This window comes from Tupaia chinensis, unplaced genomic scaffold, assembly GCF_000334495.1.
Source record: "Tupaia chinensis unplaced genomic scaffold, TupChi_1.0 Scaffold000216_1, whole genome shotgun sequence".
Classification (NCBI taxonomy): Eukaryota; Metazoa; Chordata; class Mammalia; order Scandentia; family Tupaiidae; genus Tupaia; species Tupaia belangeri.
The window spans coordinates 1579879-1606057 of record NW_006159691.1 but is presented as its reverse complement, the minus strand read 5'-3'; the positions used below and the strand labels follow the sequence as shown (position 1 = coordinate 1606057).

The 26179-nt window shown below is 45.4% G+C and overlaps 1 protein-coding gene and 1 pseudogene across 1 annotated transcript in view; one reads left to right on the top strand and one right to left on the bottom strand.

The window, feature by feature from the left end:
• The window catches only part of PTPRT (protein tyrosine phosphatase receptor type T), a 1472724-nt gene that overhangs the window by 1443629 nt on the left and 2916 nt on the right, over window positions 1-26179 (bottom strand). Inside the window, exon 2 of the mRNA XM_006147596.1 lies at window positions 19644-19747. Coding sequence (XP_006147658.1) covers window positions 19644-19747 — 104 coding nt within the window. The remainder of the gene's footprint in view (window positions 1-19643; window positions 19748-26179) is intronic.
• LOC102499864 (suppressor of cytokine signaling 2-like) lies at window positions 2179-3573 on the top strand (annotated as a pseudogene).

Below are 26179 nucleotides of genomic sequence, written 5' to 3'. Positions count from 1 at the left end.
GTATCTCCATAGCTAAGACTTGAATTTTAGAGGGAATTTTGGAGCCTGTGTGTGTTAGCGCTCTAGATCTGATGCCCACTTTCCAGCAAGTCCCAACTTGAATGTTTCCTAAAGAGCCAACTCTCTTCCTTCAGTAACTTATACATTTACATATAAATTGCTAGTAGTTCTGCCCTCCTTTATCTTAGTTCTAGATTGTAATGAGCTGGAAAAATGGTCCCATGCCCGAGAATAATGAAGCTTCCAGGCTAAGGAATGGAGAAAATGTGCTTCTTCCCTTTCTGTGCCATGGGGAAGGCAAGAAGGGCGGGGGGGAAGGGACATGATGCCCCTTACCCACTGGGACACATGCCCCAAAGTCACAAAGGAAGGGAGAAGAACATTTTTTAACAGTTTGAAACATGGTGGAAAATCAAGCATGAAGGTATGTGAAATCTACTACAGAATTTCTGAAAAGTGAGTCATAATTCTATTTGCTCTGCCTGGTATACACGCAAATATTTCATCCAGACAGAAACTAAAAATAAAGATGAGCCAGGAGCGCCATCTGGGGTGTGATCTGTCACTAGCCTTAGCTCAAATCCCGAGATCTCTGCAGACACTTGGGGGTAGAAGAGAGATGTTATAAAGTCCCTCCTCACATATACACACACACAGACTGGGTACCAGACCCCTTTTAAAGAGCTATAAATCTGTCATGAGTGGGAATAAGACTCAGGAGATGGTCATCTCAAGAGAAATAAAAAAGTTTATTGAGCAAAAGCTGGGGTCAGTAGGTAGGATAGTGGTTAAGACACTGGACTCCCATATGGGTCGGTTCAAGTCCCAGATCTGGCAGCTTGAAAATCACACTGGGTATATGTGCATGCATGTATGCATGCATGCTCAAAATCCCAGGAGGAGAATGAAGAAGGATTGTGGCGTGGCCATCTTCCCTGGGAGGTGATTTCTCACTTTCTGTCTCTTGGTCTCTCTCTGTCTCTTCTCTCTCTTTCTCTCTCTCTGTCTCTAGCTGGCAAGTGCATGTGCCTTGTGGCAAAAATGTAAAAAATGAATAAAAAAGAGAGAAAGGGTACCGTGGGGTCTGAAGCCAGGGGTGCTCCAGCCTATTCTACAGAGGAAACAAGAGGTATTTTCCTTTTCTTCTTTTTTAGGTTTTTGCCACAGGACTTGTGTACCCACTAAAGAGAGAAAGAGACAGAGAGAGAAAAAGTAAAAATCTCCCTGGAGATCTCTTCTCCTCCTTGGATTTTGGGCACACATGCACACAGGCCTGCCATGATTTTCAAGCCACCGGGTCCAGGACTCGAACCATAGTCAGGCATGTGGGAGCCCAGCACCTTAACCACCACACCACCTGCTAGTCCTGAGACATGATTTACTTATATGGGAGGGGTGGAAGGGTAGGGTCACGAGAAAGGCAGGTACTTTGATTAGCTTACTTGCCATTGTGACCTTGTGGGCCTATCTATAGTTATTGGCTGAAACATTTTTGTGATTTGTTTGCCAATGAGGGAAGGCTCTGGCTAAAGGTCATTGTAACCCATCTCCTTATTTTCTGATGGGAGATAGCCCAAAGGCCATTCAGGGGTCAATCTAACAACATCTTTTTATTGAACCTCCAAAACAACTTGCAAAGCTGAGGTTCCCATTTTAATGATGTAAAAAACTAAGGCTTGTCCATCTAAGAAACTGGTTGCCTTGGGATTCAAACCCAGGCTATTTGATTCTAAAGCTCAGGTTCTTCTATACTTTACCGCCAAATGTGTCTACTAGGTTCTTAACTGCGGTCCATGGATAAAGAGGGTTCAGAGCGGTCTGTAAATTTTAAAAAAAAAAAGATTTGGGTGGGCCTTGGGCTTCCCCTGAAGCATGAGCCTCCTGGATCACTGCTGACAGTGTATACGAGAACCTCGAGTTCAGGGCCTTAGGATCCCCTACTCACAGCCCTGGCACCAGCAGCAGGCAATCTGTGAGTGACCATGTCTGCAAGGGACTTGGCCATCCATCCCCCTGGACATGGGGAGGAAGAACGAGCAGATGCCCATCCTTCCCTCCATCCCTACCATTTTGGACACCCACTAAAACTCATTTGGGGTTCCCAATGACTTCCAGGAGAGTCCCTGTCCAACCCAAGCTCTGGTGGCCACCTGCCTTTGCCATGGTGACCCTTCTCCCATGACCCTGTGGGGCTTCCAGCCTTCCAGGAATAGTGCATAAAGGACACAGAGCCAGTTGGGACCACAGGCTCCTTGCAGGCAGCACAGCTGTCAAAGGCCCTGGGGGAGTTCAAACAGGATGGTACTGGGGAAGTATTACTGCTAATGAAGCCAAAGAAATTAAAAGCAGCAGCAGAGGAAGAAATCCTCTTGATTAGAGATAGCTTCCTTCAGATTACTTACTAACAATATCTGTTAAAACATCACCTGGGCCAACTAATCTGCCAATAGAGTATCCAGATGAGAAACTCAGGAACCAGCAGATGGCGTAGTGGTTACATCACTGGATTCCCACATGGCCAACCGTGGTTCAAGTCCTGGGCCCAGTGGCTTCAAATTCACACCAGGTCATGTATGTGTGTGCCCAAGATCCCAGGAGGAGGATGGAAGAGAAGGGATTGCAGGGTGGCCACCCCCACCCCAGAGGGTATTTCTTGCTTTCTGTCTCTCTGTCTCTGTTTCTCCAACGAGTACACACACCCTATAGCAAAAATCTCTCAATAAATAAAGAAAGATGGGGAATTCAGATTGGAATCTACCATCTGTGTCAAGTACAACCTTAAACAATTTGACAGCATGGTCCATCTGATCAACTATGACATTCATATGTGTAAGGATTAGCAGACAGGCTCAGAAGTCCCGCTCTCCATTGGCCCTGCTCACCTATATCTGACCAAATTGCTCTACACCAGCACCATCTCTGAAACCTCTCTAGAGACTTAGCATTAACAAATGCACTGGTACCATCTGAAGATTGCTGTTACCAACAAGATTAAGACATTACTTGGGGGACCAGCAGTTAGTGTAATGGCTGTCTTTGGACTCCCATGTAGTGGACCGTGGATCGAGTCCCGGACCCGGTGGCTTAAACTTACGCCGGGCATGTGTTTGTGCATGCCCAAGAGCCCGAGAGAATGGAGGAGAAGGGACTGTGACATGGCCATCCCCCTGGGAGGTGATTTCTCGCTTTCCATCTCTCTGTCTCTCTCTGTTTTTCTGGCAAGCGCACACGCCCTATAGCAAAAAAACTCTCCAAAAAAAGAAAAAAATAAACAAAGACACTACTTGGAAGGGACTAGGTGGCACGGTGGTTAAGGCACTAGACTCCCATTTGGCAGACCACGGTTCAAGTCCCTGACTTGGCACCGTAAAAATCATGCCAGGTACGTGTGCATGCATGGTCAAAATCCAAGGAGGAGATTGGAGGAGAAGGGATCACGGTGTGGTCATACCCTCTGGGGAGTGATTTCTCACTTTCCTTCTTACTGTTTCTCTGTCTCTCTCTGGCCAGTGCTCACACCCTATGGCAAAGAAAACTTAAAAAAAAAGTTACTTGGAAGAATATAAATTTTAGGTATAAATGTTTCTCTGTTTCTACACATGCCTCTTGTAGAGTGTCTCCAAATGCAGCTATGTAAAAGAGAACTAAAACTTTACTGACTGCTGTGGGTAACTACACAGAATTCCTTCTAAGAACAGCTGAAGCTTGGGAACCAGCAGTTAGCGTAATGGCTATGTTGCTGGACTCCCACATAGTTGACCGTGGTTCGCGTCCAGGACCCGGTGGCTTAAAACTCACGCCGGGCGCGTGTGCGTGCATGCCCAAGATCCTGAGAGGAGAATGGAGGAGAAGGGATTGCAGCATGACCATCCCCCCTGGGGGGTGATTTCTCGCTTTCTTTCCCTATTCTCTCTCTGTCTGGCAAGCGCATGCACCCTATAGCAAAAAACCTCTCCAAAAAAAAAAAAGAACAGCTGAAGCTGCTCTGATATAAATGCATGAAGAGGTAGCTCAGTATTTAAGTTTCCCCAGATATTTTCACCTGCATGATACTCCCCTTCCTAGGGCTGACCAACACCAGTTAATCCTTTTTAATTAAAACTACAATAGAATGTTCCAAGTAAAGGCCAAAAGAACATTTCACCAGAACACTTTGCCTTTTTGAGGTTCCTTTCTCTTATATCAAAGGTCCATACTTCAGTAGTGGAAACAGGACGCCACACAGGAGTACTGAAGAAGTGAAAGGAATCAAGATGACACTGGCTTGACTTCACATTTATATGCCTGATGGTCAAGGATTATTTTAGGACACTATATTTGGCATTCTGATTACTAGGAGCTCATGCTTGTGAATACTTATCCCTAATTTTATGCAATTAACCAAATCAACCGAAAAAAAAGTAACCATGAAATTCTATATTTGCCTTTTTACTACATGTATGGATTCTCTCATGTGCATGAGTACTGTGGTGATCCATTTTATTTTATTTATTCTTTGAGGGGAGGTAGATTTTTGCTATAGGGCATAAGTACTCACAGGAGAGACAGAGACAGAGACAGTGAGAAATCACCTCCCAGAGGGGATGGGATAATCCCTTCTCCTCTATTCTCCTCTTGGGACTTAGGGCATGCACTTACACATTCCCAGCATGAGGTTCAAGCCACCAGGTCTGGCACTTAAACTGCAGTTGGCCTTGTGGGAGTCCAGCACCTTTTTTTTTTTTTTTTTTTTGAGAGGTTTTTGCTATAGGGCGCGTGCGCTCACCAGACAGAGAGAGACAGAGAGACAGAAAGTGAGAAATCACCCCCCGGGGGGGATGGCCATGCCGCAATCCCTTCTCCTCCATTCTCTCGGGATCTTGGGCACACATGCACATGCGCCCAGCGTGAGTTTTAAGCCACCGGGCCTGGGACACGAACCGCAGTCGACTACATGGGAGTCCAGTGACATAGCCATTATGCCAACTGCTGGTCCCGAGGGAGTCCAGCACTTTAACCATCATACCACCTGCTGGCCCTGTGGTAATTCATTTAAAGGAGCCTTATTTTAAAATATTCCAAACTGGTGCAAATGGAAAAAACTTTTTTATTTTCCTCTAAGGCTAAAGACAAGAATATCAGGCCAGCAAGTGGCCTGGAGGCTAAAGTGCCGGATTCCACATGGCCAACTGGGCAGTTGGAGTCCTGGACCCAGCAGCTTGAAAGTTATGCTGGGAGATGTGCATGCGTGCCCCAAATCCCAAAAGGAGACTGGATGAAAAGGGACTGCAGCATGGTCAATCTCCCTAGGGAATAATTTCCCACTTTCTTTCTCTCTTTTTCTGTTTCTCTCTGGCAAGTGCATGTGCAAAAAAAACTAAAAAACATACGAAAAAGATGAGAATGTCATATTATAGAGGTGCAACTCAATTCCTATTAATAAAAACCAATGCAGATTTAGACATGTTACCCTTTGAACTAGATGTGTCCCAACCTGTTACCATTAACATTTTTAAAAATGGCTTTAGGAATCTCCAAATTGTCCTTAAATTGTCTAAGCATCAACATCTGTGGTTGTCTCCCTTCTACCATCTAGAATACTTGGCCAATTTTCTTCCAGATATAGGGAGATACTTGCCTGCTTTTCAAATTATCTACTGCTGTTATTATTTGATTAGCATGCATTTTTTTAAAAGTCCTGTCTTTTTTAAGGATTATTTTTATTTAACTATATTTATCCATTTACTTATTTATTTTAATTTGACCAGAGAGGGACAGAGTGAGTGAGAGAGAGAGAGAAGGAGAGAAAGAGAGAGAGAAAGTGAGAAAGTAAGCTACCAGGTCTAGGATTCGAGCCACATTCAGCCATGTGGGAGTCCAACACCCTTAACCACCACACGACCTGCTGGCCCCTAAAAGCCCTGACTTTTTTTAAAAAAAGTGCATATTTATTTTCTCCTACCTCTAACTGAAACTTAGTATTTTCTTCACATCTGAACATGGGCAGTAAGCTATTACCTGTGTAGACTTTGTCACCAGTAGAAATCATAGATTTTCATATCATGTTAGAGTCACTGATATCTCAAAATAACATTTATGCTCATCACTATTTCAAAATGCCAATACTTAAAAGACCCACTACAAACCTTTTTGTTTAATGCACTAATAAAGTACTGGGGTAGCCAGGTAGATCCCAGAAAATAAAACTCAGGTGGCTCCTGGAAATTAAAGCTCTGCTGTGCAGCATTTGCCAATTCCCATGGTGTAAATACTCCTATCCTTGCCAATTTCAAGGATGGCTATGTTTAACAACTGGTTTGTAGATTTCCTGAAAATGTAATAATCAGTACTTGGAAGCTAGGACAAAACAGCTCCAGCACCCACATGGGAGTAGATTTTCCCGGGTCTGCCTGCCTCCCTATATGCACCTGTCTTCCCTGAAACTCCAGTGGCCTGAAGTGTAATAAAGTTAATAATAAAAATAATAGATTTTAATCACATACTGTATATTAAATCATTACACTATGCAAGGTATAATAATAAGCAATTAACATCAACTATCTCGTTTAAGCAACCAAAAATCCTATAAGCAGATATGACTTGAATGGTTCTCAATAGAGGAAACAGAGAAAGATATGATTTTGCCCCCTGGGTACATTTATCACCGTCTGGAAACATTCTTGATTATCAAAACTGGGTTTGCTACTGGCATCTAGTGGGTAGAATCTGCTAATCAGCCTATAATGCACAGACGTACACACATTACCCAAAAAGGAATTATCAGTCCAAAATGTCGATAATGCTGAAGTAAAAAAATCCAGTATAGCTGTTATTCCTTTTTTTTTAAAGTTTTTTGTAAGGCATGTACACTGGCCAGAGAGAGACAGAAGGACAGAAAGAGAGAGAAAGAGCAAGTGAGAAATCACGCACCAGCACCAGGGAGGATGGCTACACCACAATCTCTTCTCCTCCATTCTCGTCTTGGGATTTTGGGCACACACGTACATGCACCAGGTGTGATTTCCAAGCCACCAGGCCCAGGACTCAAATTGTGGTCAGCCATGTGGGAGTCCAGTGCCTTAACTACCATGCCACCAACTGGGCCTATTATTCCCTTTCAAGATAGAAACTAGAGCCCACAGAGAGTAATCTGAGCAAGTTCACACAGTTTTATATAAGTTCTGAGCAATGACTGGTTCCTACTCCCTGACATTCTCTCCTCAGATGTAGGGAGAGGCAGTTAGAAGAAATCAGCCTGCTGGGTCAGCCTTGGCAGTGTGAGTACAAACTCATCTCATGACGTCTCAGACATATGTTGGGAGGATCCAACCCAAGCTGATCCTAAAGAGCAGCTCCTTGGGAGATTTGACCCCAAAAATTATTTCCAAGAAGGTCCACTATCTGATGGTTGTCTTCAAAATTTATTTAAGGCAGTAAAATGGAGAAGCTGGGTGCAGTGGCAGAATGTAACACCCTACAAGGCTGACCCCCCTGGGAGGGTTCCAGGTTCCCATCTGGAGACCTAGAATGCCTGGCATGTGTATACCCAGGACTCTGGCTGGCTAAGGTGTGGCATGGATCACAATACCAAGACCCTGTTGGATGTGTATTCTCTCTCTCTCTCTCTCTCTCTCTCTCCCCCACTCTTGTTCATGGAAGAAATAAATAAAATGAACTTTTAAAAAAGACAATTAAGGGGCCAGCAGATGGCATAGCAGCTACATCTCTGGATTCCCACATGGCCAACTGTGGTTCGAGTCCCAGGCCCAGTGGCTTGAAAATCACACTGACCATGTGTGCATGCATGCCCAAGATCCTGGGAGGAAAATGGAGGAGAAGGGACTGTGGTGTGGCCATCCCTCCTGGGGGGTGATTTCTCACTTTCCTCTCACTGTTTCTGTCAGTAACACACACCCTGAGGCAAAAATGCCTAAAAATAAATAAATAAGACAATTAAATAAAAAGGGAAAGTAGAGATAATTCATTCCACTAAATATTAGTTACCTCTAACCTGGAAGAGATATTCCAAAACCCCCAGTGGATGCCTAAAAACCATGAGTGGTACCAAACTCTATATAATGTTTTTGCTACATGTATACACAAAGCTCTGACAAGGCTTAATTTGCAGATCAAAGATATTATTAACAATATTATCAACAATAATTAATAATAAAATAGAATAGTTGGGCTAACTCCATGGTGCAACAGTAATGCACTACTCAAAAGAAGCCAGTTCTCACATGGCACCACAGTTTGAACCTCTGGCCTTGAAATACACTGGGCACACACATGCAAGTGTCCACCAGTCGCTGGACTGGCAGACCAAAGGAAGAGGATTGAGGCATGACTAGACTCAGTGGGGAAACTTCCCTCTCTCTTCCTCTGTCTCACATTCACTCCATTATAAATAAAGAAAAGAAATGGGGCAATTATAACTATATGCAATGAAAGTTGGGTGAACATGATCTCTTTCAAAATACTATATCTGACTGTACTGTACTCCCCTATTTTTGGACAGCACTTAGCAATAGGGATCTGAAACTGCGGACAAGGAGAAACTACTGTATCGAGCACCTACTATGTGCCAGCACTATTCTAGGTGTCGAGAATAGCATAGGGAACAAAACCAAACTAGCTCTTGCCTTTATGACGTGAAGATCAAAGATCTGCTGGAGGGATGGAAAAGTAAATAAAGAATGGGTTTAAATAATTAGAGATGGTGATAGCTGCTTTGAAAGAAGCAAGGGAGGATCTAAAATAAGTTCTGTGGGATTCTCTTTAGGTAGAGTAGTCAGGGAAAACCTCTGAAGAGGAGACATGTGAGCATATGAGAAGTCAGCTTCTCACCTCCCTTCACCCAACACCTGAGCTGACCAGAGATTCCCAGATGGAATTCCCAAACATGTGTGTGTGTGTGTGTGTGTGTGTGTGTGTGTATGATGATGGTCATCGAACCCTTGATCCAAGATGCAAGATCAATCACAGATTAAGGAACCCATGCGCCTGGCTCCGTGCTGAGAAAGTTGCACTAATCATTAGGCACCTGGTTGGCCGTTGCTCCCTCATACCCAATCACTGCACTGTTCAACGACTGTAGGGCAGGCTGGATTAACTTCGTCATTTGGCCAACAAACCCAGGGCTGTTCAGGAAAGCGGAGACCTTTAGAGCAGGGAGGCTCAGCTCAAAGAGCACAGATGGGGGGGCTAGGTGGTGGGGAAGCAGAGAGGAAACGGACTCAGACCAATTACTGTCTGCCAGCTGCTACGTGAAGTGCCACTGATCAACAACCCTTTTCTTTGTTGCTTGTTTGTTATTTGCCAAAGGGTGTGTGAGCTCACGAGAGAGAGAGAGAGAGAGAGAGAGAGAGAGAAATGCTCTTCATTCCAAAATCTTCCCTTTCTCTATCAAGGGCAAAGCTCAAAGTGCTGAACCTGAGGCTTACTATAAGCAGTTGTGAGATGGGAATGTGTCAGGAACCCGCCCCACAGGAAGGGGATCTTTTCCAGGCCAAGGTGGACCCACGGAAGCAGAGAGATTCAGAGAAAATGCCTAGGGGAGAGACATTGCCTGGGTCTCTCTCAGGGACTCAGTGCTCCCGCTTGCCTAAGTCCTGGACCCAATGTGGGAAAGTAAGAAAAGAGAAACCCCAGTCAGTGGCACAGGCTCAGTGGTGCAGGCAATTGGGGAACTGCTGCAGTGATGTAAGCCCATGTGGGAAGACTCAGGTTCGTGTCCTAGGTCTGCCTTAACATGTAGCCTGGTTGGCTGCAGGGCTGCAAGGAGCATCGTGGTGTGAAGACTCATAGAGAGCTCCCTCACTCTCAATAAATAGTTTTTTAAAGTAGAAATCCAAGAAGGTGAAGGGATAAGGAAAAATCAGAGGGGATTTGCCTTGAGGAAGCTCTGAGGGCGTGCCAAGGTAGAGAAATGGAAGCGGGCTTGGTGCATACATTGGGGTTTAGTCACAAACACAGAGCCTCAGGGCAAAGTGGGAATAAAAGCTTTCATTTCAGAAAGAGAATATACTCGGGGCAGGGGGAGCTTAGAGGGGAGAAGGAATCAGAGAGCTGGAGAACAGCCACTGTCAGGTCTGCCGGAAGCTCGGGAGTGAGTGGACACATCACAGCTTGCAGGAAACCCCAAGCAGCTGTTCTTAGCTGCCCATAGGAGGCCACAAATCAGGACCTGGCAGAGGAGTTATAGCAATGGGAACTGTAAAAAGAGGAAGTGTCCAGGAAGTGTCTAGGAAGTGGCAGTGGTAATGCAACTGTACCCACATGGGAAGGCCTTCGGTTCACATCCCAGGACCTCCCTGTGCACACTGGTACACACATGCATGCCTGTGATCTGAACTGGCTGACACTGGGGATGGCTCACTGCATGAAGACCCTGTTGGGATGTTCTCATTCACTCTCTGAACAAGTAAATAAACTTTAAAAATAAAAAAATAAAAAAAATAAAAAACTGGGAACCAGCAGTTAGCGTAATGGCTATGTCGCTGGACCCCCATGTAGTCGACCGCAGTTCGCGTCCCGGACCCCGTGGCTTAAAACTCACTCCGGGCACATGTGCGTGCGTGCCCAAGATCCCAAGAGGAGAATGGAGGAGAAGGAATTGCAGCATGACCATCCCCCATGGGGGGTGATGTCTCGCTTTCTGTCTCTATGTCTCTGTCTGTCTGGCGAGCGCATGCGCCCTATAGCGAAAACCTCTCCAAAGTAAATAAGTAAATAAATAAATAAATAATAAAACTGATTTTAGAGATGCTAGAGGAAGACCTGAACGATCAGGAATGAGACAGCTGGGAGGTTGCCAGGAGGGAGCCAAAGAGGACCCCAGATTTCTGAGTTGAGTAGTTGATTTCCAACTGATGGATGGAGCCCCAACCACTAAGATGGAGAGAAGGGAAAAGGGAGGAGCTGGGCCAGGACCAGGGTGAGCAAGTGAAGTGCTTGCTTAGCCATCAAATACAAGGCAGTGCCCCCCAAAACTCAGCAATCAGATAAGTAATATTTTAGTGCATTTTTTAAATCAAAAGAATACAAACAAAAAAATCTATGATGAACAAGATCGGTATCAGTAATTTTCCCTTTTGCCTCGGGCTCCACTAGGGCTCAGATCAGCACTGTTGCTGATCCGGTCTTGATTAAAATTTTTGATATTTTGTTCATCATGGATTTTTTTTAACTTACTTCTTTTTAACATTGCATTAAAATGTGATTTGAAGGGCTGGCTGGTGGCACAGCAGTAAAACATGACACTTTGCAAGGCTGAGCCACCTGGGAAATTTCCATGCTTGCATCCCAAGCCCTGGGCAGAGATGCTGGGAAGATATGTGCCCATGATCCGGGATGGCCAAGGCTCAAGGTGGATCACAGTATTGTGATCCTGTCAGGAGGCTTGTCTCTCTCTGTGTCTCCCTCATTCTCTCTCATAAGCAAAATAAAAATGAAATCATATGATTTGATTTTCAGAACACCCTTAAGTTGGATGAGGGCTTCACTCACCTTACCCTAGTCCCAGCCCTATGGAGTGGGTTTGGGAAGACGAGACTAAGATTCAGTCTTAGATCTATGCAGGGATTAAATGAGATCACAGCGTTAAGGGCCTGGACTAGAGCAGACCTTGATCTATTTGTAGCAGGCTCTATGGGCACCTGGCTGGTCCCCAAGGCCTGACCATTTCAAGGCACTGCCAACACCTGCATTTCATACCTGAGGACTTTCTTGACCATCACGTAGGAGAGGCTGGAAGAGCTAAGTAATTAACACCCCTGGCAAGCCCTCAAACAACGAGCCACAGCAATCAGTATATAAATTCCCCAGCTCCCTTGGCCCTCAGATGGGATCATTTTAAGATGTATGTGTTACACATTTCCCAAAGTGCCCAAGTGAGATTAAGTTCCAGTTGTCCACAGTAACTGGATTGATGATATTGATGAGATTCCTATATGCTCCAGCCCTTCCCCATCACACTCCCCTGCCCCCCTAATGGTGTATCCTAGGGTCACCTCCCAAAACCCCTGCTTATACTGGCATCCTAGTCTCAGGACCTGCTTCTAGGATGACTCAAACCAAGAGACACCTGTGTCCTTCCTTTCTTTTCCCCTCTTCTCTGTGGAAGCACAGAATGTTCTGCACACACTTGGAAGTCCGAGCAGACCCTTCTGACTCTCCTGGGAGAGAAGTCTGTAGGGGGTAATTGCCAGCCAGCGCTGGGAGGCCTGGATCTGAAATGGGTTCGGCTGCGTTTCTGTAATCTCTGCACCTTGAGTGGAAAAATAATTGGCAGACACCTTTCCTGGCCATTAATTCTTTACCGCCAACACCGAGCCCTTAGGGTAAAAACTGATTGTCTGCAGTTACTGCCAGCCTGGCCCTGAATTCAGAACAGGAAGCCCAACTCCCCCTCACCCTCTTTATCGACAACCATTCCTCTGCCCTGTTCAGGTGCCCTTCTCCTAGCTCCTCACAGAGACCAAGAGGAACCAGAGAAGACTGGCTGTGCGAGTCGGAGGTAAGAAATAACCTCATTCTAGAGGAACTAAGATTGAGGGCCAAAAGTCAAAAAGCATGAAAGGCTGGGGCCAGCAGGTGGCATGGTGGTTAAAGGAATTAGATTCCCACATGGCTAAGTGTGGTTCAAGTCTCGGACCTGGAGGCTTGCTTTCTCACTTTCTCCCTCTCTTGCTCTGTTCCACTTTGGTAAAATTTAAAAATAAGTAAAGAAAGTTAAAGAAAATAATTCTTAAAAAAAAAAAAAAAAAGGCCTGGAAGGTTGTGGGATGCCTATGGCATGGTGGTTAAGGCACTGGACTCCCACATGGCTGACCATGGTTTGAGTCCTGGACCTGGTGGCTTGCTTTCTTACTTTCTCTCTCGTTCTCTGTCTCAGGTCAAATTAAATAATAATAATAATAGTAATAAATAAAATTAAATAAATAGTTCTCTTTTTAAAAAGCATGGAAGGTTAAGCCTTTATTTATGCTTTGTTAAAGAATTATTTTACTTAACTTTATTTTTAATTTGTCCAGAGAGGGACAGAGTGAGAGAGAGGGAAAGTGAGAAAGCAAGCCACGGGACCAGCAGTTAGCGTAATGGCTATATCGCTGGACTCCCACATAGTCGACTGCAGTTCGAGTCCCGGACCCGGTGGCTCAAACTCACACCAGGCACATGTGCATGTGTGTCCAAGATCCTGAGGGGAAAATGGAGGAGAAAGGAACTCAAATATAGGTGGCTGCTGATTCACTTGTGAAAGAAAGAAAGCTGCCAGGTCCAGTACTCAAACTGCAGTTGGCCCTGAGGGAGTCCAGCACCCTTAACCACCATTGCCACCTGCCGACCCCCTTTTTTTTTTCTCTTTTTTTGAGAAAATATTTTTTTCGGGACCAGCAGTTAGCATAATGGCTATGTCTCTGGACTCCCATGTAGTCGACCACAGTTTGAGTCCTGGACCCGGTGGCTTAAACTCATGCCGAGTGCATGTGCGTGCGTGCCCAAGATCCCGAGAGGAGAATGGAGGAGAAGGGATTACAGCATGGCCATTCCCCCTTGGGGGGGATTTCTCACTTTCTGTTTCTCTGTCTCTCTCTGTCTTTCTGGCGAGTGAATGCACCCCTATAGCAAAAACCTCTCAAAAAATATATTTTTTTTTCAGCATCCACAAATTTTGGCCATGGTCTCCATTAATAATCATTTTACACAGTTGGTGTTACTGTTACGCTCATATCACAGGCAATAAGGTCCATAGAGGGAAAGAATCTTAGCCCATATCACATAGAGAGTAAGTAGATTGGTACCCAGGTCTGACTGAATCCCAAGATCATTCTCTTCTCTCTGTCATCTGTTATTTTTCCTACTTCAGTAAACATTTCCTATGTTTATAAATAGCCCTTTATAGAAGTTTGCCAACTCCTGGTCTACCCCATGCCAGGCCCTGAGGATGCACTATCTTGGTCACTTCTCAGCTCAACTCTGTAGAGGTTCTGATATATCCATCCTACACATGAGGCTCAGACATGAGATGACTTTCCACATTGCTGGAAAAGTATTCAGCTGCGTCATTCCAAAGCCCTGCACCTTCTCCTGCAGTATGCCCCTCTGCTGCTCCAAGCCACATCAAAAACGATGGTGGCCAACGTGAAACATGAGCGCTATCAGCCTCGCCTAGCCCCCCAGGAGTGTGCCATTACCGTATGACTCTCCCCCACCACCTAATATCTGCCATATTGATGTCGGGGTTTTTTTTTTTTTTTTTTTTGAGAGTTTTTTGCTATAGGGCATGTGAGCTCACCAGAAAGACCGACAGAGAGTGAGAAATCACCCCCCCAAGGGGGATGGCCACACCGCAATCCTTTCTCCTCCATTCTCCTCTCGGGATCTTGGGCACACACGCACACGCGCCCAGTGCGAGTTTAAGCCACCGGGTCCGGGACTCAAACCACAATCGACTACATGGGAATCCAGCAACATAGCCATTACACCAACTGCTGGTCCTCACCATATTGATCTTAGAGGGAGTTGAACCATCTGGTCTCCAAACATGTATTCTTCTCTTACAAGCATCAAAAGACCTTTCATGTGGACCCATCCAGTGGTGCAGCTGTAAAATGTGACACTCTGCAAGGCTATCCCATGTGAGAAGGTTCCAGTTACAAGTGCAGAAACCTCCTTGAGTTTGCCAGGCACATGGTCGCCTGTGCTCTAGGGCTGGTTGAAGACTTGAGTGGATCACAGCATTAACACTCCATTAGGGAGGCCATGTCTCCCTCTCACTCTTTTTTTAAAAATAACTTTCGCATGGTTTACAGGTTGATTAATCATGTGTTAATCTAAAATCTGAGGCCAATGTAATTGTCTTCTGTTGATTGTATTAAAATTCTATAGGAGGGACCAGCAGTTGGCATAATGTCTAGGTCGCTGGACTCCCATGTAGTCGACCCTGTTTCAGGTCCTGGACCCAGTGGCTTAAATTCACACCAGGCATGTGTGCATGTGTACCCAAGATCCTGAGAAGAGAATGAAGGACATTGCAGCACGGCCATCCCCCCTGGGGGGGTGATTTCTTGTGTCTCTATGTCTCTGTCTCTCTGGCGAGAGCATGTGCCCTATAACAAAAACTTCTCAAAAAAAAAAAAAACTCCATGGGAGGGGGTCAGCAGGTAGTATAGTAGTTAAGACACTGGACTCCCACATAGTGGTTAAGACACTGGACTCCCACATGGCCAACCATGGCTCAAGTACTGGACCTGGTGGCTTGTCTTCTCATTTTCCCTCTCTGTCTATGGTGAATTAATAGTAATAATGAATAAAATTAAATAATTCTTTAAGAAAAATCAAAAACAATCCTGTGGGAGGGGACAGCAGGTGGCACAGTGGTTAAAGTGCTGAGCTCCCACGTGGATGATCGCAATTCAAGCCCCAGACTTGAAAATCACGCCAGGCACATATCTGTGCATGCCCAGAATTCCAAGAGAAGAATGGAGAAGAAGGGATTCCAGCATGATTGTCCCTCTGGTGGATGACTTCTCACCTTCTCATTCTCTATCTCTATCTGTCCTTCTTTGGCAAGCACACACACCCTATAGCAAAAACCTATAAATAAATAAATAGATCAATAAATCAATCGCTCTCTATAGGAAGAGCAGAGTGACAGCCTTGGCATGCTGGCAGGATGGCATGCTAAGAAGAAGCTGGTAAAGGCAGTAAAGATGACTAGGGGTGCGAGCTGGCGTGTACTACATAACAAAGGTAGCCCAGGTCACTTCCCAAGAGGGAATACATTCTTATCAGGGGAAAATGCCATGAAGATGGAATTGCCAGGAGAGGTGAATTGACACCCTTGAACCAAATGCTGTCTGTGCTGTCCTTCCAGCACTCCCCTGCACAAGCCATAGTCAGCTTGCCAGGAATACCTGCCTCCCTGCCCAAGAGCATGATATCTGGTTGTGGGAGAACATACAGCCACTGCCTGCTCCTGGAAGCAACCCTTAATGACAGCTGAGCAGTTGATGTATAAATACCTCAGCTGTCTCCCCTCTTGGTTGGGAAAAGACAGTCTCTTCCCTGAGTCTAAGGGGCATTCTGCATTGTCTCCCACAACTGGGGCATTAAGCACCAATTGTCTCTGGTGCTTTTGGTCTCAATAATACATTAACTGACTTCCTTCAGTTCCCTGTCCCATATCCTCACCTACTGGTGTTTTCTGGGATTATCTCCCAGAAAAATCTCTAGCTCTTGAATCTTATTTCAGGTCCTGCTTCTGGAGGAGCCCAAATCAAGATGCATGCAAAGAGCACCCCACTCTATCTCACCTGATCCCTACCCTAGCCCTGGGAGCTTGCACCATCCTTGTTTTTCAGCAATAGAGACTAAGGGGCTCATGGAGGTTAAGCAAGCAGAACCCCAACCAGGATGAGCAAAGACCAGAGTATTCAAGAGGGGTTCCTGGGAGAGAGGATTTGAGCTTGTCTTCTTGGCCGCAGAGAGAAGTATTCCAGACTCAGGCTGAGGCCCGGTCTCATAGCTCATTCTGCTCTGGCCCCTACTCCCTCCTTCCATGTTGCCATTCCCTGGAAATCCCCTGTTTATAAAGACAGCTGGAATGAGACCAGAAGTTGCTCCCAGAATGGACCTGCCATAAGAGAGGAGGGCCAGATGGTGGTGCAGCTAGACCCATGCAGAAGGTCTGAATTGAGTCCCAGGGCCTGCCTGTACACACATGCCAGGATCTATCTGGACTGTTGAGCATGGGGACCCTACTGAGGGTGCCTGTCTATCATCTCCCTCTCTCTCATCAAAGAAATTAATAAACTTTAAATAAATAAATGATGGAGAATTGAGAGTTTCTAGTTTGTAGCAAGTCCATAAAAATGATCTCCATGGCAAAACTGGGGACCAAATGAAACACCATGACATGGATGAAATCTGCATTCATTAAATAATAATGAATTGCCCTTTTAAATAAGCCAATACTTATTTTATGCCAATGATTTGTGAGCTGTTGTTCTAAATGCTTTATAACATGATAATTTTTAAGCCTTTCTTTTTTTTTTTTTTTTTGAGAGGTTTTTGCTATAGGGTGCTTGCACTCGCCAGAAAGACAGAGAGAGACAGAAAGACAAAAAGCGAAAAATCACCCCCCAGGGGAGATGGCCACACTGCAATCCCTTCTCCTCCATTCTCCTCTCGGGATCTTGGGTACACACGCACACACGCCTGGCATGAGTTTAAGCAACCAGGTCCAGGACTTGAAATGCAGTTGATTATATGGGAATCCAGCGATGTAGCCATTATGCCATCTGCTGGTCCCACTTTTTAAGCTGTTCACACAACTCTTTCAGATAGTACTATTCCTTTCTCCATTTTACAGATAAACTGAGGCACAGAGAGGTTAAGAAAATTTTCTGAGGTTACACAACTAGCAGATGACAGAACTGGACCCAAGCAGTGTAGCTCCAGAGATACACTGTCAACCCTCTTCACCACAGTGTGCCTGTGCCACAGAGTGGATGGGTTCTGCTAGTGGCTGGTGGCGCATGAGTTGCTGTAGGTGGAAGAGAGACATTGCAGGGGACAGTGCCCCCTTCAGGCCTGGAGGTCCCTGTTTTTATTTTTGTTCAGATGAGTAGGAGGTTCAGGCATTTGTCCTGGAGCAGGCTGAAAGAAGCTTGATTAAGGCTCTCTGGGGACAAAAACATGGTCCCAAACACTTGATGAGCTTCTTAAGTTGTTTTTCTTTTTAATCATCTTTAATTTTTGTCATGATTTGTTTTTGTTTTCTTTTTTTAATTCATGGTAAGGTGTAAACACACAGGAGGAAGAGAGAGGAAGGGGAGCACCTACACAGGGTCTGATCACACGGTAATCCCCTTTCTCCGGTCCTCCCACCCACTGGCTCTTGGGCACTCAAGTGCACGTCTGATGAGGGAGGGTGACTGGAACCACAATCCCCATGTGGGTTCTGGCTTCTCTTGAGTACACTGCCACTGTGCCAAGGCACCGGCCTTATCTTTTTTTTTTTTAATGTACCAGAGGGCACATGCACTCGAGACAGAAATGGAGAGAGAGACAGAGGAGGAGAGAGACTGCGACCCCCTCCATGGGGTGATCACTATGTGATCCTTTTTTCCTCCGTTCCTTTATCCCATCAGGATTTGGGACACACACACAACCAACATGTTTTTCAAGCCACCAGGACCAGGTCATATGTATCCGGCTGCCTCCACACAGCACTTAACCACTGCTTGGGGCCACCCCTGTTCTGCCTTTTCTTTCTTTCTTTCTTTCTTTCTTTTTTTTTTTTTTATTTGCCAGAAGGCATGTGTGCTTGCTGGAGACAGACAGTGAAAGTGAGAAAGCACCCCCATAGGCGATGATCATACCACAGTCCTTCTGTTTCTCCTTTCAGGATGTTTTCAAACTGCTGAAGTCAGGATGCGAACTTCACAGTCGCCATGTGGGATCCAGCTGACTTAACCTCCACACCACCAGCTGGCCCCAGTTCTGGCTTTTCTGCTATCTACGTCACAGTCATGCAGAAGGATGTTAAGCTTGTGAGGCAGGAGAAAGCTAGCAAATGGAAGCAGGTAAGGGGGCTAGAGCACCTGCCACGTAGCTAGACAGAAAAAAATCAATCAAGGCAGAAAATTCCCCACCTAAGGTAATGTAGGCGAGAGATCAGTGGGAGGATGTCTAGCTGATTAAGCAACATTTGATAGAGCCAATGAGATGAGAGCAATCAATTGCCCCAGACAATGATCAACCTACACAACACAGGCTAAAAATTACAAATCCAGGACCAGCAGTTAGCGTAATGGTTATGTCGTTGGACTCCCATGTAATCGATCGCAGTTCGAGTCCCACACTTGGTGGCTTAAACTCACGCCAGGCACATGTATGTGCACGCCCAAGATCCCAAGAGGAGAATGGAGGAGAAGGGATTGCAGCGTGGCCATCCCCCCTTGGGGGTGATTTCTTGCTTTCTGTCTCTCTGTCTCTCTCTGTCTTTCTAGCGAACGCATGCACCCTATAGCAAAAACCTCTCCAAAAAAAAAAAAAAAAAATTACAAATCCCACAGAATGCAACTGCCAGGTCCCATTTGAGCCATTCCTTCTCTGTCTGCTCAGGCCCTCTCCTACCTCTCAGGAGTGTACTTTTGCTTTTACTTAATAAACTACCTTTTCCTTACACTATTTGTATGTTTCATTCAATTCTTTGTCCAAAACACCAGAAGCCATCCTGCAATACTCGTAGAGCCCAGGCCCTGCCCACACAGTGAAGCAGTCTGAGACAGAGCCACACATCTGAACAGCACTCACCAGCATCTGAGGACTACTGTCCTGGGACAGGATAGCATGCCTGGGCCTGCCCACTGTGCCTGGGCCATGCAAAGTGCCTAAAAAGTACATAAGAGAGATCCCCTCCCTCTCCTAGGAGGTGGGTTCTTGTCCCCAGGATGTTGTGGTTCTGCTCTGCTTCTGCCCTGTGACATCAGAGGACTAACACTTGATGCAGCTTTGGCCACCAGAATAAGCACTGTATGATAGTCTCCCCTGTCGGTAGTATTTCTGAGGTTTTAGTTACCCTTGATAACTGCAGTCCAAGATATTAAGTGGAAACTTCCAGAAATAAACAATTAATTAAGTTTTAAATTGCTCACTGTTTGGAGAAGTGTGACGAAATCTCTTGCAGTCCCACTCTGCCCTGCTCAGAACGTGAATTTCCTCTCGTCTGGGGCATCCCCCCACGGTACACACCACCTGCCTGTTGGTCACTTAGAAGCCCTGTAATCAGAATGAGAAAAACATAAAATATAGGATTCAGTACTATCCATGTTTTGGGTTTTTTAAAATTTGTTTAAGAGAGATTTTTGCTATGAGGCACATGAACTCACCGGAGAGACAAAGAGACAAAAAGTGAAAACTCACCCCCTAGGGGGATGGCCATGCCACAATCCCTCCTCCTCCCCTCTCCTCTCGGGATCTTGGGGCACGCACACACACACACACAGTGTGAGTTTTAAGTCATCAGGTCCAGGACTTAATCGCAGCTGACTATGTGGGAGTCCAGTGATGTAACCATTACGTCATCTGCTGGTCCCACTATTCATGATTTTGGGCATCGTTGGGGGTCTTGAATATGTCCCCTTCAGATAGTAACAGAAAACATGAGCACCCACAGATATGGTTTAAATGTGTCCAGACAACAGCAGGGGGACTAAGGATGAGAAAATGTCTGCAGGCCACAGCTCAGGGCCAGGTAGGGGAACAGAGCCTACATGCGCCAGCTTCGGAACAGACCTGGGAGGGGTCTTGCCCAGCCTTGCCTTCAGGGGATTCTAACAGGCATGAAGACCACAGTACTGGGCCAGCCCCATACTACAATGGTTAAGCACCGTGCATGGAAAGCCAGATCCCACAAAGCCAACTGCAGTTCAAATCCTGACCCCAGAAGCTTGAAGAATACACCAGGCACGTGTGCATGCATGCCCAGGATGGAGAAATGGAGCAGCATGACCATGCCCCATCACAGGGTGATTTCTCCTCTCTCTCTCTCCCTCCCTCTGGAGAGTGCCTGCATCCTCTCGAAATTAAAAAAACTAATTTATACACAGAGAAAGATCAAATGATGGATGTGTATCACTGGTTGAGCAGTGAACCTTCTGTCAGGAGTGGTGGTTAAATAAGGCCCAGAAGACTTCTGAGTGAACAAGAGACTTGACAATTAGAAGATGTGGATTCGGGCCGGTGGGTGGTGTAGCGGTTAAGGTGCTGGACTCCCATATGGCTGGACAGCAGTTTGAGTTCTAGAACTGGTGATTTGCCTTCACAATTTCGTTCTCTCTCTCTCTCTCTCTATCTGTCTCTGTATCTTTCTGGTCAAAATAATAATAATAATAATAATAAATTATTAATTATTAATTAATTAAATGTCTTTTTTAAAAAGATTTAGATTCAGGGACCTTCAAACACCCTCTGAGCCTCATTGTAATACCACTGCTGGCCACAAGATGGCAACAAAGCCACACCTTCAATGCCATAGAGATTAGAAAACTTAATTGGAAAACTACTCACAGGCACACCCCTAATTGATTCAGACAAACTGATATTCATGGGTAAAGACTATAAATCGGGTCCTCAGTAGAGCTTTAAACCCCTGTACAACCCAAAGGGTTCCAAGTCAAGTAATTTTTCCACAAAGTTTTTGATGTCCCCCATATCATCCTTTTAAAATCTTCCAAATGAGTAAAAAAAAAAAAGAAAATCTTTTTAAGCACAGCATACATACAGCAAAATGCACAAATCCTAAGGGTAACAATACATGAATTTCCACAAACTCCCTAAACCTGTATGAACAGCACCCAGCTCAAGAAACAATACTGAGGCCAGCAGGCAGTGCGGAGGTCAGAGGACTAGATTCCACATGGCCAACTTTGTAGTTCAAGTCTGGACCCCACAGCTTGAAAAGTACACTGAGCACATGTGCATGCATGCCCAAAATTCCAAGAGGAGACTGGAGAAGAGACTGTGGTGTGGCCCTCCCCCTGGAGGGTCACTTCTCACTTCCCCTCTGTCTCTCTGATAAACACACAAGCCCTACATTGAAGAAAAACCAACAACAACAACAAAAAACTTAAAGAAAAAAAGAGAATAGGAACAGGGGGCTTTCTTTCTCTGTATGTCTCTCTTTAAGTTATATATATATATATATATATATACATATATATGTGTGTGTGTATATATATATATATATATAAAAAACAGAGAGAAGAAACAGAATATGGTAAGGGCCCCAGAAGCCCCTATAAGAGAACTCTGAGCAGAAACCAGAAGGAAGAGAGGAAACAAACCACAGGAAAAGAGTTCCAAACACAGGGAGCTGCTCAGTGAAAAGGCCCTGATGTGGGTGTGTTTGGCACACTCAAGCAAGAAGTTGGCGGAAGGAGGAGGAATGAGGAATGCAGTGGGAGAGCTGTTGGGACAGGATCATAGGGGCCTACCCCATGATGCTGAAATCAAACGGAAGCCCAGCTCAATACACAGAGCCAGTTACATGAAGGGGTTTTGAAGAGTTTAGGATCTTAGGGTGTGGGTGGTGGTCATTTACAAATGCAGGATCTTGCATATATTAAAACTGGCCTCTTTTTTTTACTTACGTTTAAAGGCAATGACAAATTGGGAAAGGCAAACTTTTTCTGCGAAGAGCTTGCTGGTACCTAGTGTAGGCTTTGCAGGCTAGACAGGCTCTACCTCAATGACTCAATACAAATTGACTTCAAAAGGTTTGGGGGGGGGGATGGAATTAAAGTACAAGTTTAATTTGGCGTGAAAAAATTTTGAAATCCATCCACAGGTTTTTCGTAATATGAACTTTTTAGAGACAACCCCTATATAATAACTACTAGACGTCACTGTTGCAGGGTGAGAAACCTTATGTGACATGTAAATGAATGCATGCATGCCCAAAATACTGCGAGGAGAAGGGATTGCAGTGCGGCCATTCCCTCTCGGGGGTGATTTCTCAGTTTCTGTCTCTCTGTCGCCCCAGGAAGTGTGCCTGCCCTATAGCAAAGATCTCTCTTAAAAAAAAAAAAAAAAGAAAAGCAGAAAAGTATGTCATGACTTTTCCAACCACCTCATATATACAGGTATTGCTACCATTCCCAAGGCATGGTCCTGGGCCATCTGCTCTCAGTCTAAACCTACTCCTTTGGGGTTTTCATCCAGTTTTGATAAACTCACAAATCTATACCCGTGGTTCACTGTGTACACTTCTTCATTTACCACTAGTTGGTTTTATCTGTTGACAGGTTCTTTTTTTTTGGAGAGGTTTTTGCTATAGGGCACGTGCGCTTGCCAGACAGACAGAGACAGAGAGAAAGAAAGTGAGAAATCATCCCCCAGGGGGGATGGCCATGCCGCAATCCCTTCTCCTCCATTCTCCTCTTGGGATCTTGGGCATGCACGCACACGCACCCAGCGTGAGTTTTAAGCCACCGGGTCCGAGATGTGAACTGCGGTCGACTACATGGGAGTCCAGCAACCTAGCCATTACGCTAACTGCTTGTCTCCCTGTTCACAGGTTCTTGATACAAACACTTAAACAAGACATGTGCTTGGGAGCTGTGAACCCAAATATACATATTCAGATTGAAATAAAAATTGTATTCTCACAGTTAATTATATCCTTTTTTCAAAGGTTTTTGTCATAGGGCAAATGTACTTGCTGAAGAGAGAGAGACAGTGAGAGGGAAAGAAAGAAATCACACCTCTCTAGAGAATGGCCATGCCACAATCCTTTCTCCTCCATTCTCCTGGGATTCTAGGCATGCACACATATACACCCAGTGTGAGTTTCAAGCTGCTGGGTCCAGGACTCAAACTGTGGTTGGCCTTGTGAGAATTCAGCACCTTAACCACCATACCACCCACTGGCCCCAGTTAATTATATTCTAATAATCACATTTGCTCAGCACATCACTCAGATAACACCAAATATTTAAGTAGTTTGGTGCAGATGCTCCTCAACTGGATGATAGGGCTATGATCTGATAAAGTCAGTATACATTGAAAATATCACAAGTGAAAATACCTTTTTTTTTAATTGCCAGAAGGTATGTGTGCTTGCCAGACACAGAGAAGCAGGGAGAGAGACAAGGAGAAAGCACCATCTAACGGAGCAGTCATGCTGCAGTCCCTTCTCCATCGCTCTATCCTACTAGGATTTGGGGCACACACACATCTCATGTGTTTTTCAAGCCACTAGGTCCAGGATTCAAACTAGGCAGGTGGGAACAGCTCCCTGAGCCACCAGGCCATGGGGCCAGCCCTGAGGAATACATTTAATACCCCAATAAGCCCATTATAAAGTATCCAGGTGCTCTTTACCCTATGATGGAATTCTGTCCCAATAATGCCATTACAACATTGAAAAATGGTTACACCTGGGACCAGCAGATGGTGTGATGGTTACATTGCTGGACTCCCACATAGAGAACCATGGTTTGAGTCCTGGACCCAGAGGCTTAAAACTCATGTCAGGCATGTGTGAGTGCGTGCCCAGAATTCCAAGATTCTGGTCATCCCCCTGGTGTGATTTCTCACTTTCTGTTTCTCTGTCTCTCTCTGTGTCTCCAGTGAGCACACATACTCTTTAGCAAAAATCTCTCTCAAAAAGAAAAATAGAAAAATGGTTCAATCAAACCATCGTAAGGCCAGATAGACACTCAACTGACAATGCAGTTATATCCTAATAAGCCCATTGTAAAGTTGAAAAGTCTTAGTCCAACCATGGCTAAGTTGGGGGCCGTCTGTCTATCTCTATTCTTCTTTTAAAAATAATAATTATTTATTTAATTTTATTAATTTTTTAGGGCACATGCACTCACTGGAGAGTCAGAGAGAGACAGAGAGACAGAAAGTGAGAAATCACCCCCCCAGGGGAGATGGCGATGGCCATGCCGTGGCCCTTCTCCATTCTCCTCTCAAGATCTCAGGCATGCACACACACGTGCCCAATGTGAGTTTAAGTGCCCATGTCCAAGAAACTGAACCGTGGCTGACTACATGGGAGTCCAGCCACATAACCATTATGCCATCTGGTGGTCCCATTATTATTTTTAATTTGACCAGAGAGAGAGGGAGAGCAAGCAAACCACCAGGTCCACAACTTGAACCATGGTCAGCCATGTGGAAGTCCAGCACCTTAACCTCCACGCCACCTGCTGGCCCATCTCTACTCTTCTCTTTTTTTTTGGAGAGGTTTTTGCTATAGGGCACTTGCGCTCACCAGAGAGAGACAGAGAGACAGAAAGCGAGAAATCACCACCCAGGGGAGATGGCCACGCCACAATCCCTTCTCCTCCATTCTCCTCTCAGGATCTTGGGCATGCACACACACGCGCCCAGCGTGAGTTTTAAGCCACCAGGTCCAGGACGCGAACCACGGTCAACTACATGGCAGTCCAGCGACATAGCCATTACGCTAACTGCTGGTCCCATCTACTCTTCTTAAACTGTGCAATTTCATTATCCTTCAACATTAATGGTTGAAAACTCCCATTAATCTTTGAACATGTAGAACACAAGGGAGGCCCAAATCCTGCATTACATCCCCTCTGTCAGAAGCACTACATGAGTGGTTCTCAAAGCAGGCAATTCTGTCCCTCTGGGGACATTTTTCAACATCTGAAGTCATTTTTGTTGATATGCCTGGAAGCAGGAAGCTGCTACTGGCATCTCGAGTAGAGGCAGGAATGCTGCTAAACAGCCAGTACATAGGACACAGGACAGGCCCCCATGGCAAAGAACGATCTGGCCCCAAAAGTCAACAGTGTGAGATTGAGAAACCCTGCTTTAGAGGAATCCTGTAGAGATGGTTTTAGAGGGTTTGGACTAGCTTAGCAACATTTAATCCAGCCTCCCTGTTGGAATCCAGTCTCCTAATTGGAACATTTCATCAGTCTCTCATTTGGAAGAACCTCAGAGGCTCTTTCATTACCTGATTCACAATTCTGTCAGGGAGTTTCCACTTCTGGTTTGTTTCTGGAGCAGCCAGGGTACCCTGTCTACTCCATACAAATACCAGAGTTGCTGCATAGTCAAGGTTCTCCAAAGAGACATAACCAATTAGAATAGATAGTCAGATAGATAGATAGGAGAGGACTTATAAGGGAATTATCTCAAATGATTATGGAGGCTGAGAAGTCCTGTGATAGGTTGCCTTCTAAAATAACATCTCTTGGGCTAGCTCCATAGCCTAGTGATAAGAGAAGTCAGATCTCACATGGTCAACCGTGGTTCAAATTCCAATCCTGCAGGCTTGAAAGCTCAGGACTAGCAGGGGGCATAGAAGTTGGGATACTGGACTCTCACAGAGTCAACTACTGATTGAGTCCCAGACCTGGCAACTTGGAACTCATGCTGGGCGTGAGTGCATGCATGCCCAGAGTCCTGAGAGACAATGCAGAAGGGACTGCAGTGTGGCCATCCCACGAGGAGGGTGATTTCTCATTTTCTCTTTCTTTCTCTCTGTGTCTCTGGCATGCACACGTGCCCTATAGCAAAAATCCTTTTTTTTGAGAAGTTTTTGCTATAGGGCATGTGTGCTCACCAGAAAGACAGAGAGAGACAGAGAGACAGAAAGCGAGAAATCACCCCCCAGGGGGGATGGCCACGCCACAATCCCTTCTCCTCC